Raw genomic sequence first — 15,614 nt, 5'->3', positions numbered from 1 at the left:
CTGGGATTGCAGGTATGCACCACCACTCCCAGTTTCATTTTTCAATTATTTTAAATTTCTAATTATTTTAAAATTTAAATCAAGCTTATATTTAGTAAAATCACAAAAACTATAACAATATAACACAATTTAAAATAATAAGGTGGGCCACGATTTAGCTCAGTGGTGCCGCTGCCTGCCTTGCAAATGGAAGGTCCTAAGTTCGATCCCCAGTAGCAAAAATTAATTAATTAAAATAAAATAATAAGGTTAGACCTGTGGCAGTTCAGTTGGAGGATTTCCACTACCAACTCAGAAAAGTAAACTGCAGATAATCTGATTATGTGAATTGCCACCCTTTTTTTTGGGGAATCCAACTCAGGACCTTGTACTTGCCAGGCAGGTACAGCACCACTGAGCTACATCCAGTCCTGAATCACCTTTCTTTAAAATAAGTTGTACCCCAAACATCCAGTGCATATGTACTCCTGTCTAGCTATATGAGCAGAGGAAAAATGGATAAATAGATTGATACCAGGTTACCTTTGGATATCTAAAGGGACAGCAGATGGCAAGCGAGAGGAAACCAAACCCCAAAAGCAAAAAATAGAATATTATTCTTGATTTTTAAAAAAAGGAATGCGCAATATTATTTCATGATATAAATTTTTTAAAAATATTTAGCAGCAAGTGTATTATTCCAATAATGATCTTAGAGTTAGGAGACACAGATATAAATAAAATTCTTGCACATGGGGAACTTACAATATGATGGGGAAGACAGAAGGGAGAAAGGGGACAGAGATAACAAACAGAAATGCCGTATCAGCAAGTGGTGAAGAAAAGTGAAGCAGGTTAAGGGGACAGAGCAAGACCAAGGGGTCACAAGGGAATCTGACAGAGGCCGTCAGGAAAGGCCTGCCTGATGGGGTGATGATAGGCTGAACAGTGAACTGAATGACATGGGTCAGGCAGCCTGTTTCAGACAGATGCTGTTTCACAAGCACAAAAGTCACAGGGCCAGTGTGTGTCCCATTAACAGCTAGATGGACACTGTGATAAACACAGTGAATAAGCAAGGGTGACGGTGGCAAGAGGCCAGGCCAGAGAGGAGACCCTCTGCACTGGCAGTGTAGTGGGCAGACACTGGAGAGGAAGCAGAAGGTGACACGGTCAGGCTGGCTGCTGTGGAATCCTCCAGTACCACGTGAAGATGGGACAGAAAGGAAGGAGACTGGCGAGGAAGCTACTGTAACAGTCCTGCTGGAGAACACTGTGGTGTGGCTGAGAGTAGTAGATGTGGGTCTGGTGAGAAGCAGCTGGACTTGGAACATATTTTCAAAATAAAGGCAGCAGGATCTGCTGGTGGACTGAGGGTGTAGGGATGAAGCAGTGCTGGTCACTGGTCACAAGTACATTAATACTGGTTATCTCCATGGTGTGTGATTTTATGTAATACAAACTTGTTTCTTGTACTTTCAGCATTCTTTGAAAATGCACACATCATTTAGAAAAAGCAATAAAGTTATATTTATTGTGAAAAAATCAGAAAAAGGTACACACTAAAGATCATACTAGCTTGATTTACATAAATGCCTAGATACATTATGGTAAAACTGCAGAGTATGAAGAACACAGACAAAGTCTGAAGAGTCAAAGAGAGAAAAACAATATCCATAAAAGAATGACAATTAGATTCTCAGGAAACATCTCACCAAATGAATCAGACATCCAGACTGAAAGAAGGAAGCAAAATATCTCTTATTTGTGATGGCATGATCTTTTACATAGAAAATCCTAAAGCCACTAAAAAACTACTAGAGCTAATAAGTTCAGCAAAGTTGAAGGAAGTAAGATCAATATATAAAAATCAATTGTCTCCACACAGTAACAATGAACAACCAAAAACAAAAATTTAAAAACAATTCTATTTATAATATCAAAAAATAGAATATTTAGGACCAATTTAACAGAAGAAATGCTAAGAACTAGAAAACATTGTTAAAAAATAAAAGAAAACCTAAATACATGGAGAGACATCTGCTGTTTACAGACCAGAAAACATATAATATAACGATACTCCTGGATTGGGATGTAGCTCAGTGGTAGAACACCTGCCTAGCATAACCACAGCTAGGTTCTAACCCTAACAACACACACACACAAACACACACAGAATTAACAAAAGCTGTTGAGGATATGGAGAAATGGAACCCTTACACACTGTTGGTAAGAATGTTACAGCCCCTTTGGAAACAGTTCAGCAGTTCCTCAAAAAGCTAACTATACAGTAACCATGTGACCCAACAATAACATTCACAGGTATACATAAACTCAAAAGGAAACATGTTCACCAGTAAATTGTAAACAAATGTTCATAGCAGCATCATTAATAGCCAAAAAATACAAACTAATGTCTATATACAGATGAGTAGATAAATAAAACATATATATCCATAAAATTGAATATTATTTAGGAATAAAAAAAATGAAGCAGTGACACATGCTTCAACATAAATGAACCTTGAAAACATGATAACTGAAAAAAGCCAGTCACAAAGGACCACATATCCTACTTATATAAAATATCCAAAGCAATAAAGTGTTCAGAAACACAATCTGGATTACTGTTTATGAGACTGAGGGATAACAGATGAAGAGTGTGAAATTTTGTTTGTTTGTTTGTTTTTTGTTTTTTGAGACAGGGTCTCACTATGTAGTTGAGACTGACCTGGAACTCACTATGTAGCCCAGGCTGGTCTCGAAGTCACAACGATCCTCCTGCCTCAGCCAAAAGTGCTGGGATTACAGGTGGGTGCCACCACACCCGATGAAATTTCTTTTAGAAGATGAAAATGTTTAAAAATTTATCATGGAGATGGTTGTATGATCAAATAAAATAAAAGCCATGGAGTTATACACCTTAAGTGGGTGAGCTGTATGCATATAAATATCTCAATAAATCCATTTTTAAAAAGCACAAAGATAATGGTATAATATATTCAATATGACCAACAAAAGTAAATAAGACAAACTTCAAGATTAAAGATAAATAAGAAGTTTACTACTTACAGATTTTTACTTAAAGTAACTAAAGAACTTTAGCAAAAAGAAAAGTAACCTATGGGAAGGCATGAATTAAGAAACAAAAGTAATTTCAGAATTGGGAAAATTTGATATATTTAAGCACTGAGTACAAAGTAGTAACTGTAAAACTTTTCTAAAAAGAGAATTAAAATTCTAGAGGAAAACAAGGAAGATAGGGGAAGAAGGCACATACAGTGTATGTGAAGACAAAGGTCCTTGACTTTCTCAGGAAGGCTCAGAATGCCAAATTAATGCGATACTTCATTATGGAACTTTAGTAGAGTAGTTCAAATTTTATATGAAATACTAAAGGAATAGAAATGGTATACAGCTTTCGAACTGTGACAGGACAATTAAAGAAAATTCTACCAATACAATGGAAGTCTATAAAGTATGAAATGATAAAACAAAACTCCTATTTTGGAAACTAAAAAATAGCTGCAGCTGAACTAGGAAGTTCTACATGTCAAAACCTGTGATATGTGCCAAAACGGAACTTAAGAGAAAACTTTGTACTGTTAAATACACATCTTAAAAAATAAGACTTAATTAAATGAATTAAAGTGTTCAACTCCAATAGCTAAAAATAACAGAAAACCTGTAAAAGCAAGAGGGCCATATTAAAGATATGAAGTCAAGGAATCAGAAAAATTTAACACAGTGGAGAAACTCAGCAAAACTAAAAGCTAACTCAAAAAAAAAAAAAAAGAAAAGAAAAGAAAAGAAAAGAAAAAAAAGAAAGAAAAGAAGAAAAGAAACCCAGAGAAAGATATAAAGGGTTGGGGGGATAAGTGTTCCTCATTAGAGGAAAGGATAAATAGTGAAATAGTGATATTATTCCTACCCTGGAATACTATTCAGTCACATTATAGAAGGGAGAAAAAAGTTGTAAAATAGTATGATCAGTATGATACAGTTTATATAAAAATTTAAAAATAAATATCATACATTGTAGGTACATGTCTTTAGAGAAAAACATAGATGGAAGGAGTCAAACAACTTGAGGATGGTGATCTGACTTCCGAGATAAGAGGGAGTAGAATGGAATGGTGGTGGCACAAAGAACTTTCAACTGCACCCATACATTTTAGTTCCTAAAAAGATCTGAAGCAAGTATGACAAAATATGAGTAACTCCTGAATAAGAGTGGTAGGTACAAAGATGTTTATTATGTTATACTCCATATTTCCCAAATGTATGAAGTATTTCAAACAATTAAAATGCAATCACTCTTCCTGATGTATACGGAATGAAATGGAAAAGAGCAAGAGTGAAACACGAAGGTCTTCCTGTCTGCAGAAATCCTGGCTAGAGAGATTGTGACCTAGAACAGAGGTGACAACAGCAAGATGAAGAGAAGTGGATGAGTATGACATTATGTTCCCAGACATATAAGACATCAACAGGCTGGACATGAGGGTGGCAGAGCAAACAATCAAGGCAGATGACCAGTCTCAAATGGGAAGGGACCAAGAGATGGAGGGAGGGGAGGAAGGAGGGAAAGGGATGGAAAAGTAATGAAGATGTGTTAGGTACATGTGCCAACGCCACCCAAGGACGTAAACACAATGCACTGCAAACACGAACTAATAATAAAAGACTGACTCTGGCTAATGTAATACATAGGTGAAGGTGCCACTCAGATGGGGAAAACTAGGAAAGAAGCAGTTAGGGAAGATGAGAGAATTCTGTTCTGTGTTCATCTCTTGTTTCCGCTGCCCAGACCTCAGCCATCAATGGGGGATTTTTGTCTACTTTATCTCTGTAGCTCTCAAAGTTCCTAACATAACTATGTGAATCAGTGTTATACACAATGCTCAAGCCGTGCATTTAAAAAACCAGACAACCTCCTTTAAAAGTGACAGCTTTCAAACAAATGTGATATTACTTACTATACCAATAACAAAAACAAAAACATTTTTTGGTTAAGTTCCCACATAGCTTCCCATGTAGCTTTTTCAGATTTTTATATACACAGAAATTTATACAATATCCTCATTTTAACTAATTTCATATAATTTTACTAGTTAGGTATATTGTAAGATTGTAATACTGTAAGATATACTATTGCAAATGGGAAATTTATAATGTTATTATTATATAGTATAGCCCATACACTACTTATCATTTTAGCTACTGTCTGTAAAACTCCTTGATTTATGAAACAACTTCAACAAGCAAGCAGGAAATTCTGTAATATTAAGTAACAGAATTGGAATTCACACCTAAAGCATCAGGTTTTAAATAAATTAATTTACCATTTTATTAGTAAAGACATCGAAGCTTAACAAAGTAGTCAAAGATATGAAGTTAATAACTATGTTAATTTTGCTGTTAACAAACTCATGTTATTCTAAGTTTGTACAGATTACGAAAATGACAATACCTCAGATGTATCCAGAAGATATATACTAATTATTCCTTTTGCTTATAATTATTATTATTATTGGTACCAGGGATCGAACTTGGGACTTTGCACTTGCAAGGCAGGCAGCGGCACCACTGTGCTAAATCCCTGGCCCCTCCTTTCACTTATTTTTGAAATCAGAACCATGATACAGATTTTTCTACTAATGCTACATAACCAGAATAGTGAAAGTAAAATCATGCGTACCTTCAAAGAATCGTTCAAGTAAATCTATTTTCCCTAAAATAAAGTTACCAAGTTTGCTTAGAGAAAATTAACTGTGTCTACAAAGTTATACCTGAGTATGTTATGATGGTATAAGTTTCAATTACTATTTTTATGCTGGCCAAAACCAAAATAAAAATACGTCAACCACTACATTTTGAAATCCACCCATTTTTAGTGAACTGAGATAACTGACTCAGCAGGAGGGCCACGGTCAGTTTTCAGTCAGACTGCTGTGCTGTAACCAAGCTCGGCTTCCTTCTTGTACCCTCTTAGTTCATCCCTCTGGCTTAGGTCATGGATATTGTGTTAAAGGAACAGTTCAGAATCTGGAAGAGGTGGCATATGCTTATGATCCCACCTACTTTATATGCTGAGGCAGGAGGATTGTAAGTTTGAGACCTGCTTGGGCTACACAGTGAGATCCTATCTCGAACAAAATGTTTAAAAGGCAGGGAGACACAGCTCAGTGGTAGAGCACCTGCCTAGCATGTACAAGGCCCTGTATTCAATACCCAGTACCATTAAAAAAAAAAGTAGCTCAGAATCCAACAATAAGGTATTCAAAGCTGCAAGTATAACTATGGTGTACAAATAAGATTTTTAAAAGATTAACTATATCTTTATTTTTCTCCAATATTTTAGAAATGGCATTATTAGTGTCATTAGACAAATTCCAAAAGGTTTCTTAGGAAAATTGTTAAAAATTTTAAATGTGAGAATAGAGCTGTTTTAGAGTAGATATGATCTTTTTTTTTTTTAGCAACACCAGGTCTGTTGATAGAATTATATAAGCTGGTACCAATTTTTTTCTTCCCTTCCCTTTTTTCCTGTACCAGGAATCAAACTTAGGACTTTGCACTTATCAGGCAAGAGCGACACTGCTGAGCTATATCCCTGGCCCTCAACACTCCTTTTCAATGGATGCATCTAAATGTAAACAGAACTGTTTTCAAGGGCATATTGAATATAATTAGCTCCTAAATTCAACATCATGGTTTTTATTAGACTATATTTAAGACAAAACCAATGAAGGTTATTGAAGGGTGTGACACTATGAGAGAATGTTTTAGTAGAGATCTTTGGCTATGATGCAAAGAATGAACAGTCTAAGAGCAGTTAGAGAAGAAGAATGTTATAAGAGTCTAGGTTAGGATAGAGTTCAGATTCCAGGTCTCATGCGTGGAGATTCTGAGGCAGTAGATTTAGAGCAAGTTCTCATGATTCTAAATGAAGAACTAATATGGATGACAGAATGAGTTAAAACAGCAAACAAAAAGATAATTCTGACACCTTCAGGAGGACAAGAACTCATGAGAATCAAACTGATGCTTCATTTTTACCATGAATGAACACTGACTCACCTGGATCAGGGTCACATTTTAAATCTAATGGATGTACAACAGGGCGGTACTGCTTCTAAACACAATATAGATCAGAACAGAGTTAATAATCATCTAATGCCTCGATTTCTTTCATGTAATATAAGCAAATATGTAGTCAATGCCATAATACAATTCTTTCAAGGGACCAAGTTGTTTTTTTAAAGATTCTGAAATATGAAGGGAAGGGAGGGAAAAAGGTTAGGACAGGCTACTGAATATTCTTTTATCATACTGCCACCTACTGCAAACACTGTGAAACAGCAACAACAATAAAAAAAGATTCCCCAAATTACAGGCACAGAAATTGAATTCTGTGTGTAAAGTACAAGGTAGCCTCCAAACTATGAACTACGGCTCAAGAGTTCATTTAGTACAAGTGGTCAAAACTCAGAATTCCTATTTCCACCCCATCCTGGAAAATCCACCCCAATCCAGTGGCCATGCTCCACACCAGCACACTGGGGCCTGTGTATCCTGTGGTGCACTGGAAACCCAGAAGAACCACTGGCACAGATCCCACTCTCGGGGACCAAGGGGGAATTATTCCTACTTATTATTGCCTAAAATCAACAGGAGCCAAAGCAAAGAGTTCAAAGAAATAAAAGACTCTGTAAGTGTCCTTAGCTTATCTTTTTGTTCACTTTTTAACTAGTACAGGGGTAACTCACCTGCCACTTTTACTTCACGCAACAGTAATCACTGCTTAGAGGGGGTGTTGGGGAGGAAGGAAAGAGGAAGACAGTGGAGAGTAAATATACTGTCAGTGTTTTTCCTGAAAAAACTTTAGAACAGTAGGGAGTGAGATATTTCTCTGAGGACTAACTACTTTGGAAAGAAAAAAAATAAAGCATTCTTCTTATGAATTTTTTCAGAGTATCTAAAATATTTTAGATGTAAATATAAAGCCTTAATTCCCTAAAATAATGCCTGAAAGAGAGGCAACTGGAAGATTTATATAGGCAAGTATTCTAGTTTCAAAAACTAATGGTGAACACTGTAGATTAATCTAGAAGCAGCACATACTCCTTACTGGGGGGCACTAGCATTGTCAGTAAACAAACGTCCTCCACACCCTGCAAGGGAAGATTTTGATCTGATTTGCTGTGGGCTTATTTTAGATTTCCTAAAGTGGTAATAAACCTGAAAGACTTAGTTGTGACATGGTTGGTCCCTGATATCGACAGTAATTTTAAGAAGCAAGCCTATGGTTCTTCCATCTCTAAAATGATCAGGCTGAAGGAGCTGACTTCCTGGTCTTCTGACCCTGATGATTCTGATTTTTAAAGCCAAACAAATTACACACAATTCATAGAGCAAATTTCAGTGTTATGAACAAGCATTCAAACAATTTTCTCCATCTACTTAAAGTCTTCCAAATATATACAAATAATGTGCCAAAAATAACAACAGGCAGAAAATGGTAAAAAGATAAATTTTCTGGGGCTGGGGAGATGTAGGCCATAGGTTCAATCCTCAGCAGAAAAAAAAAAAAAAAAAAAACAAAAAAAAGAAAGAAGGATAAATTTCCTTTCTGGTCCCAGAATCTTAAAAGTCACTGTCAATCTCCCATCTCCAATTTTAGTATCAGTTGTGTTCAAGACTTTGTATGACTTAGAACAGGAAAACATCTTACAAAATACAGTACTGAGGCAGAAAAGATAAAGACAACAAAATGTCATCTATTTCCATATGGTTCTTAAACTTCAACATTTTTACTGTGGTAAAATATACATAAAAATTTAAAGTCATCTTACCAGAACTTCATGTCGTGCTTTTAGAGTTTTGATAACACATTCAAGGATCTTTCTGGGATACTGCTTACGTTTTGTTGCTATATCTACTATGACTTCATCAAATTGGTCTTCAAGTACTTTGATGTCAGAATCTATTTCAGAACAAAAAAAAAAGGTAAAACTCATTGAATTTGTATGGAAATGTGATGTCCATAAACTAAATTTACAAAACTTGAAATAATTAAATAGGTTCATTGCAACTCGATAAATGCACTAGAAGTCAGAACAGAATGTTATCAGGAGACAAACAACAGGACTACATAATCCTGTATTGTAGGATAAAAGAAGTAAAGTTTTAGTTTCAAACATAAATGTAAATACACTGAGAGAAAATGGTCAGAAAAAAATTATAGGGAGAAATCTTCTAGGTAAAATAAATATTATTTGTAAGAGCACAGTATCTTTAGGAAACAGGGAAGTTTTAAATGGCTGCAGGACAAACTAAAGGAAAAAAGGATAAAAATATGTATATCAGAACTAGACTATAAAAGGCATTTTGCACCAGAGACACTAACAAATTTTGGTTTTATCATGTGCCAAACCAAAGCTGTAGCAGTAACAGCAAGTAAAATGGCTAGATCTGAAATAAAACTCAACTGGGTATCTATTTCAGATAGGAAAAGATGAAAGACACAGTGACTTTAGAGTTTGTTTCATTTAAGTTAAAATCAGATGTTTTCCTGTTTTAACACAGTCATGATGGAGCTGTGATTCATGTATGTCACTGCCAGGAGGTTTGAATCACTGGTGGTATGTGCACAACTGTTCCACTGGGCAGCTTTTTATTAATTTTATTAGTAAAAAGACCAATAAAAGTGATTAGTGGTACAAGCCATCTGATTAAAATTGATTCTCAAACTTTAGCAAAGAAATAATCACCTAGAAGTATGTTAAAAATACATAAATTTAACTTAGCAGGACTAGGATGTGCACAAAAATGAAACAGGCTGAATGAAATGAATGCAGGTGGTCCACTCAATCTTATTTTTAAAAATCTTTTTGAAGAGTAAAAGTACAAAGTAGTTACAAACCCTAAAGAACTAAGTCCTCAGTTTAACTGGTTTACATCATGTGTGTTCTGCTGTGTCAAAGTCTATGCTAGAAATGAATCTATTTATTTCATTGAGCAGAAGCTTTTTAGTAAGATGTCTGAAATCTGAAACATTTTTTGAAATATTGAGAGAAACTGCAAATACATATATAGCAAGAAAGATGAATGAAGTACATCAGGTATAGTCTTTCAATCACGTAACAAATATTCTTTGAATCCAACTAAATTACATCTTTTGCAAGTATTATGAGAGATAATTATTTCTTACTTTTAATACTCATTTAAATAAGCATCTCTAAATTTTAATATATCCATTAAAAATTAGATCACTATCCTGAAAAGAATGTTCTATTTTACAATTTTTTTCAATCTCTCTTCTGAATCTTCTATATAAGATAGCAATACCTAAGGATAAATCTGCAAACCGAAATGTATAAATGAACATTAAGCAAAAACTTATTCATTAATTTAGTGAATACTTAATGGGTGCCTATTATATGCCAAGCTAAGCTGAAGGCAGCGATGAGAAAAACAGATGATACTCCCTGTTTTCAAAGGATTCACAATTTTAAATCTTAAATTTGCCTGACAAGCTTCCTATAATTAAATCCTTTCAGGGTAGTTACAGGGCAAAGAAGAGGTTGGTTTCACTCATATAGTCACTCATTTGGTCATTCCTATCTGTCCATTCCTTCATTCATTTATACGATGACTTCATGTCCCAGGCACCTGGAAATCTCAGTAAACAGACAAAAAATTTCTGCCTTGTGAACTTTACTGCCTCTGTGTACTAAATCAGCAACAGATTCTATTTTCAAATATCTCTTGAACCTCCTTCTGTCCCACTGTCTCAGTGCAAGTCTTCACTGTATTTGCTGCACTATTTCAATAACTCCCCAAGGTCTAACCTCCTTGAATTTCTCCCTTCTCCAGCCCATCCCTCGGACAGCCAGCAGTTAAGCTTCCTCAAACATGAAACTTTTCACGTAATTCTGCTTCAAAACTCTTCCCAGATACCCTCTGCCTACAGAATAAAGTACAAATTTCTCAGATTCTTCATAATCTGGCCTTAATTTATCTCTGGTTGCAGCTGCCATTAGTTTTCCTAATTCGCTTCTGACATTTTCCAAACACATCACCTCTCTGTCCTTGAGCTGCTATTTTCTTTCTTTCAAATGGCCTTCCTCTTTTTTTTTTTTCTTTTCCTAGCACACTTCCATTTATTAAATGCATTTAACTTAACCTATCTTTAGGCCTTTTCCCACTTTCCAAAGAGTGGGGAGATTCTTTGATCACTTCCTCCCATGAACAAGTTCCTAAATAGAAAGGGCCACATGTTTTCACCTAGTGCCTGGCATTTGGCATTGGACCTGTCATTTAACAGTAACCATGGAAAAAACTAAAACTACACTGCAATATTCTCAAGTATTTCCCTTCATGGGGAAAGGGAAAAAGGAACCTATTAGTGTTTCCAAAAAATCAGTAGCCTCTTTCCCTGGGCTATTAACCACTGAAAAACTCATCTCTTACTCTATAAATCAATGAATTAGGTTACTATAAGCAGTCTGGGACTGAGCAAAAAGGCAATTTCAAAGCAACTTCACAGAACAAGAGTCACATAAAGACACAATGAAAAGTTGCGTAGCTTGAAAGTATTCCTAGCTAATTTTGTTATATTCTCTCCTACTAATTAGGAATTATTCTGTTAATATTTGGCAAAACTAGTTTTTATATGTAAATCACAGTGAATTTTGGTAACTTCAAAGAGACAAATAAAACAATTCCAAAGGCTGGACAGTAACATCTTCTGGGCCAAGTACTATGTTAATGTTGAGAAGAAAAATTATAACCACAGAGGGTTTCTCAGTGGTGTTGAAATGAGCTCAAAGGCAGAACTGGTTAATCTGAACAGAAAGCACTTCTGTCCGGCTATGCTGGTCAGATCTGAGGACTCTCACTGTCCATGACTTACTCATCAAGGTAGCCTTTCTCTAGACATTGCTTCATGAACACTGGGGAGTTCTGCCTGTTTCCATACCAATCCATCACTCTTTCTTCTAAATTTTTTGCTTTTTACACTGGCCATTCTCTTTTTACTAAAACTTTTATTTCTTTAGCTACATCAGTGCCATTAGTTAGTGTGTAATCTTCTTTGGCCCCCCAGAAATAATGTCTTTTGAAGAAGACTGACAGATATTTCATCTGATCCCTTGCATGGTACTTGTATACTTTAACTTCACACTTCTAAAGGTAGCTCACTATTCACTCTACAGATAACCTGCAAACTATAACTTGCTTTAGAAAGAATGACTGGTTTCTGCTACTGTTTCCTCATCTGAAGATATGAAGTTCTACAGTATTTCCCACTGAACTATTGACAAAGGTAACTTTGAGAATTAAACAAATCCAAGTCCTGCTTAAACTATCAGATTGCATATATACCTACTGTGTCATATATACAATCTGGCATATATACCAGATTGTGACTTTAATAGTACTCTAATAGGTTACTTTCTTTTTATTCCTCCAATAAAGGATTTTTTAAACAAGTGGTACTAAAAATGTGGTTTAAAAACAGCATTCAAAATAAAATTACCTACAAAAAGTAACTCAGAAGTTGGTGACAGAAGAAAAAGGTTAAGTCACGTACCCATAAAACAGTTATCTGAAGCTTCCTGCCAAGCTTGCCCATTAATGCTGACATTCTCTTGCACAGCTGATTCAAAAGTCTGCAAGGAATTCACAGTAGTCAAGTCACTAAAAACAATTTTAAATAGTGAATTCAAGTGTTTTCACAAAATAACAATATCAAACTCGTGAGCTGGAAAGAAGCACAGCAGACTAGCCTAGTAGTAAATTTATTCCTTTCAATAAAGATTTCATTTCAATCATTGACTCTAGCAATATTTTAGTTGATAGCCATTACACTTACCCTTGAGGAAACTTGATGTACAAATTTAAAATATTCTTGTAAAAAAATGAATTTCACAAATGAAAGAAAAATAAAATCTAACAAATTTAGGTTCAGTTGAATTTCAGGAGCACAAATGGTTTATATCCTACCAAAGGACTGTCAGCTTTAACAAGAAAAATATACATGCTTAAAATAAAGAAAAATGTGTGTCTATTTTATAAAGAACTATATATTTTTTAGAGCTGTACAATGAAATATGTACAGATGCGATGACCTGAAATGTGCTTTAAAATAGCAAGGGCAACAAATTTTGAGAGTTAGTGGATTTGGTTATGGATATTTGGATAGCCACCACACTAATCAATTTTTGTAAAGTCAAAAATGTTAACATATTACAAAATAAAGAACTAAAGGAATTTGGTAATATTAAATTTTCAAATATGGATTCCTTATTATCCAACAATTTCACCTGTAGGAACGTATCCTATTTTATTCTCATAAAAACATGCAGAGGATGAACTCTATGGAATGAAGCACATTAAAGCAGTTTCAAATAATAAAAAATTGAGGAAAAAATAAAATCCAAACTAAAAGAAATCCATATCATGTGGTATATAAAAAGAATGAGTAACTATACAAAACTCTGACAAGTCATAGTCAAAGACATTTATTTGTTTTTTTTTTTAAATGCAAGTCACAGCAATCAGCATGACACTATTAACGTAAATAAATAAGCAAAGAGAGAGAGTCCTAAGACAGAATAGAAAGTTTACTTGGTGGGCAACAAATCTCCAAAACAGTAACTTATCTTTAGGAAGTTTAGAAGAAGGGTGAGAAAGAGAAATTCAAAGACAACTTTTGCTCTATACTATCACTTAAATTTTTAAGATGAATATATATTTTGTTCCATTTGTATTGCTGAAAATAAGCATAAATCAAATGTATGAGATTATGACTTAAAGCACACTTATTCTATATCCTATATATTCTACATTTAAAAGATTTTCATAAAGTAAAATATGTACTATATGTATGCACTTGCAAGGATTATCTGACAATACAAATCGGTAATACTCATTGCACAATCCTACCAATACTATTTTTTTTTTTGGTACCGGGGATTGAATCGGGTCATTGTGCTTGCAAGGCAGGCACTGAGCTAAATCCCCAGCCCTACTATCTTTTAAAATATATGCTGCTTTATACAGTTTTTGATAAAGATACACATCAACATAATTAAAGCTTAAAACAGAACACAAGTGAATTTCCTTGATATTTAGTCTAAGTGCTCAAATCTTTATCTTCTCATTCACTTTAGGGTCTCATTAAACAGGATACAATGGTCAAGCTATTCTTTTTCTGTAATTATATATCTTAAGTATTTTAGCAGTACCTAGAATCCAACAAATCCTAATATTGCAGCCTTCTCCCAAAAAAGCTACTAAAAACGTCCTGAGGCACATCTCTCTACTCTTGCTTTGCCTGCAAGGAGGGAATGACATAGAAGTCACTGTATTCAAAATTAGAGTACAGAATTACAACCCAAAGAGTGTTTTTTCATTACTCTTCCACTTACCCTCTATTTTTTTACTCTTTGCACTAATCATTCACATTCACAACCAAGCTGCATTGTAACCTTTTAAACTTTCCCGCCATACATTGTGCTTATTAATCCGTCAATTTCTTGTGTCTTCCCCCCAAAACTATCATCTTCAAAATATTTGAGAAAGAGGAAATGTTTTTGTTTTTTTTGTTTTGTTTTGTTTTTGACACAGGGTCTCACTATGTAGTTGAGACTGACCTGGAACTCACTATGTAGACCAGGCTGTTCACAGAAATCCTCCTGCCTCAGACTCCCGAGTGCTGGGATTAAAAGCGTGAGCCACCACACCCGGCAGAGGAAATGTTTTATAAAGGACTTACTGAAGTTTATAACAAGACAGCTTTTTCACCTATTTTAGCCTTGTAAGGAAAACATTTTTCTCTCTACTTATAAGATATTCTAAAGCAGGCCAAAGGAAAGACCAAAAGCTGGCGAGTGGACTGACTTCAGGATTACCCTTTCCAGGAGCTCTTCAGAAAGTCTACATGCCCACGCTGTCCAACACAGCAGCCAGTAGCCACTACGTAATGAAGGTTTAAAATATGACTTCATCTGAAAGGAGATATGGCATCAGGTTTGAAAAACTTAGTACGAAAAAGGAGTGTAAAATAGCTCATTTGTTTATATATTATTCTACATGTTAAAAACAAAATGGTATGTTGGATATACAGGGTTAAAATATTTTTATTTCGGCTAATTTCGCCTCTCTAGCTTTTAACATTACACGCGTAGCTCGCCTTTAAACTTCTACCGCGCAGCACTGGTCTAAGTAACTGGGAGCATACAGCTGACACGAACTTGTTTCTTTCTCTCCCTATCGATTCTCGAGCTTCTTCTAAGGGAGATGATAAATAAAGGAGCAGCTAACTCGGTCCGTACCCACTGCAAGTCTCGCAGCGCGGCCTCCCGAATCTCCTCTGGCAAAGCGTTCCCGAGGTTTTGCACGAAGCGGCCGCACAGTTCGAGAATTTCCGTCACGGCCCGCTTCGAGGTACAGCGCACTCGGAAGTCCTCTCGGGGAGTGGTGCGGACCGAGGCCTGGCTGGCTGTCGCTGCCGTTACCGCTTCGTCCAGCGGAGGGGCGATGACAACCTGCTCAGAAGCCCCCGCCATTTTTCCCGTTTGAACGGGAGGCGGGGACTCTGGGAGCGGAAGGGCGTGTTCGCGGTG

General features: G+C 35.6%; 1 protein-coding gene across 1 annotated transcript in view; it reads right to left on the bottom strand.

The window, feature by feature from the left end:
• Nsl1 (NSL1 component of MIS12 kinetochore complex) overlaps positions 1-15,576 on the bottom strand; it is a 29,966-nt gene extending 14,390 nt beyond the window's left edge. The window contains exons 1-4 of the mRNA XM_010642559.2: positions 15,324-15,576; positions 12,578-12,656; positions 8,838-8,968; positions 7,063-7,117 (exon numbers count right to left, since the gene is read on the bottom strand). Of these exons, the coding sequence (XP_010640861.1) occupies positions 7,063-7,117; positions 8,838-8,968; positions 12,578-12,656; positions 15,324-15,557 (499 nt within the window). The 5' untranslated portion in view covers positions 15,558-15,576. The remainder of the gene's footprint in view (positions 1-7,062; positions 7,118-8,837; positions 8,969-12,577; positions 12,657-15,323) is intronic.
• Positions 15,577-15,614: the final 38 nt, after the last annotated feature.

Source organism: Fukomys damarensis, unplaced genomic scaffold (assembly GCF_012274545.1).
Source record: "Fukomys damarensis isolate Sample0158 unplaced genomic scaffold, DMR_v1.0_HiC HiC_scaffold_11, whole genome shotgun sequence".
Classification (NCBI taxonomy): Eukaryota; Metazoa; Chordata; class Mammalia; order Rodentia; family Bathyergidae; genus Fukomys; species Fukomys damarensis.
This window is presented reverse-complemented; position numbering and strand designations above follow the sequence as displayed.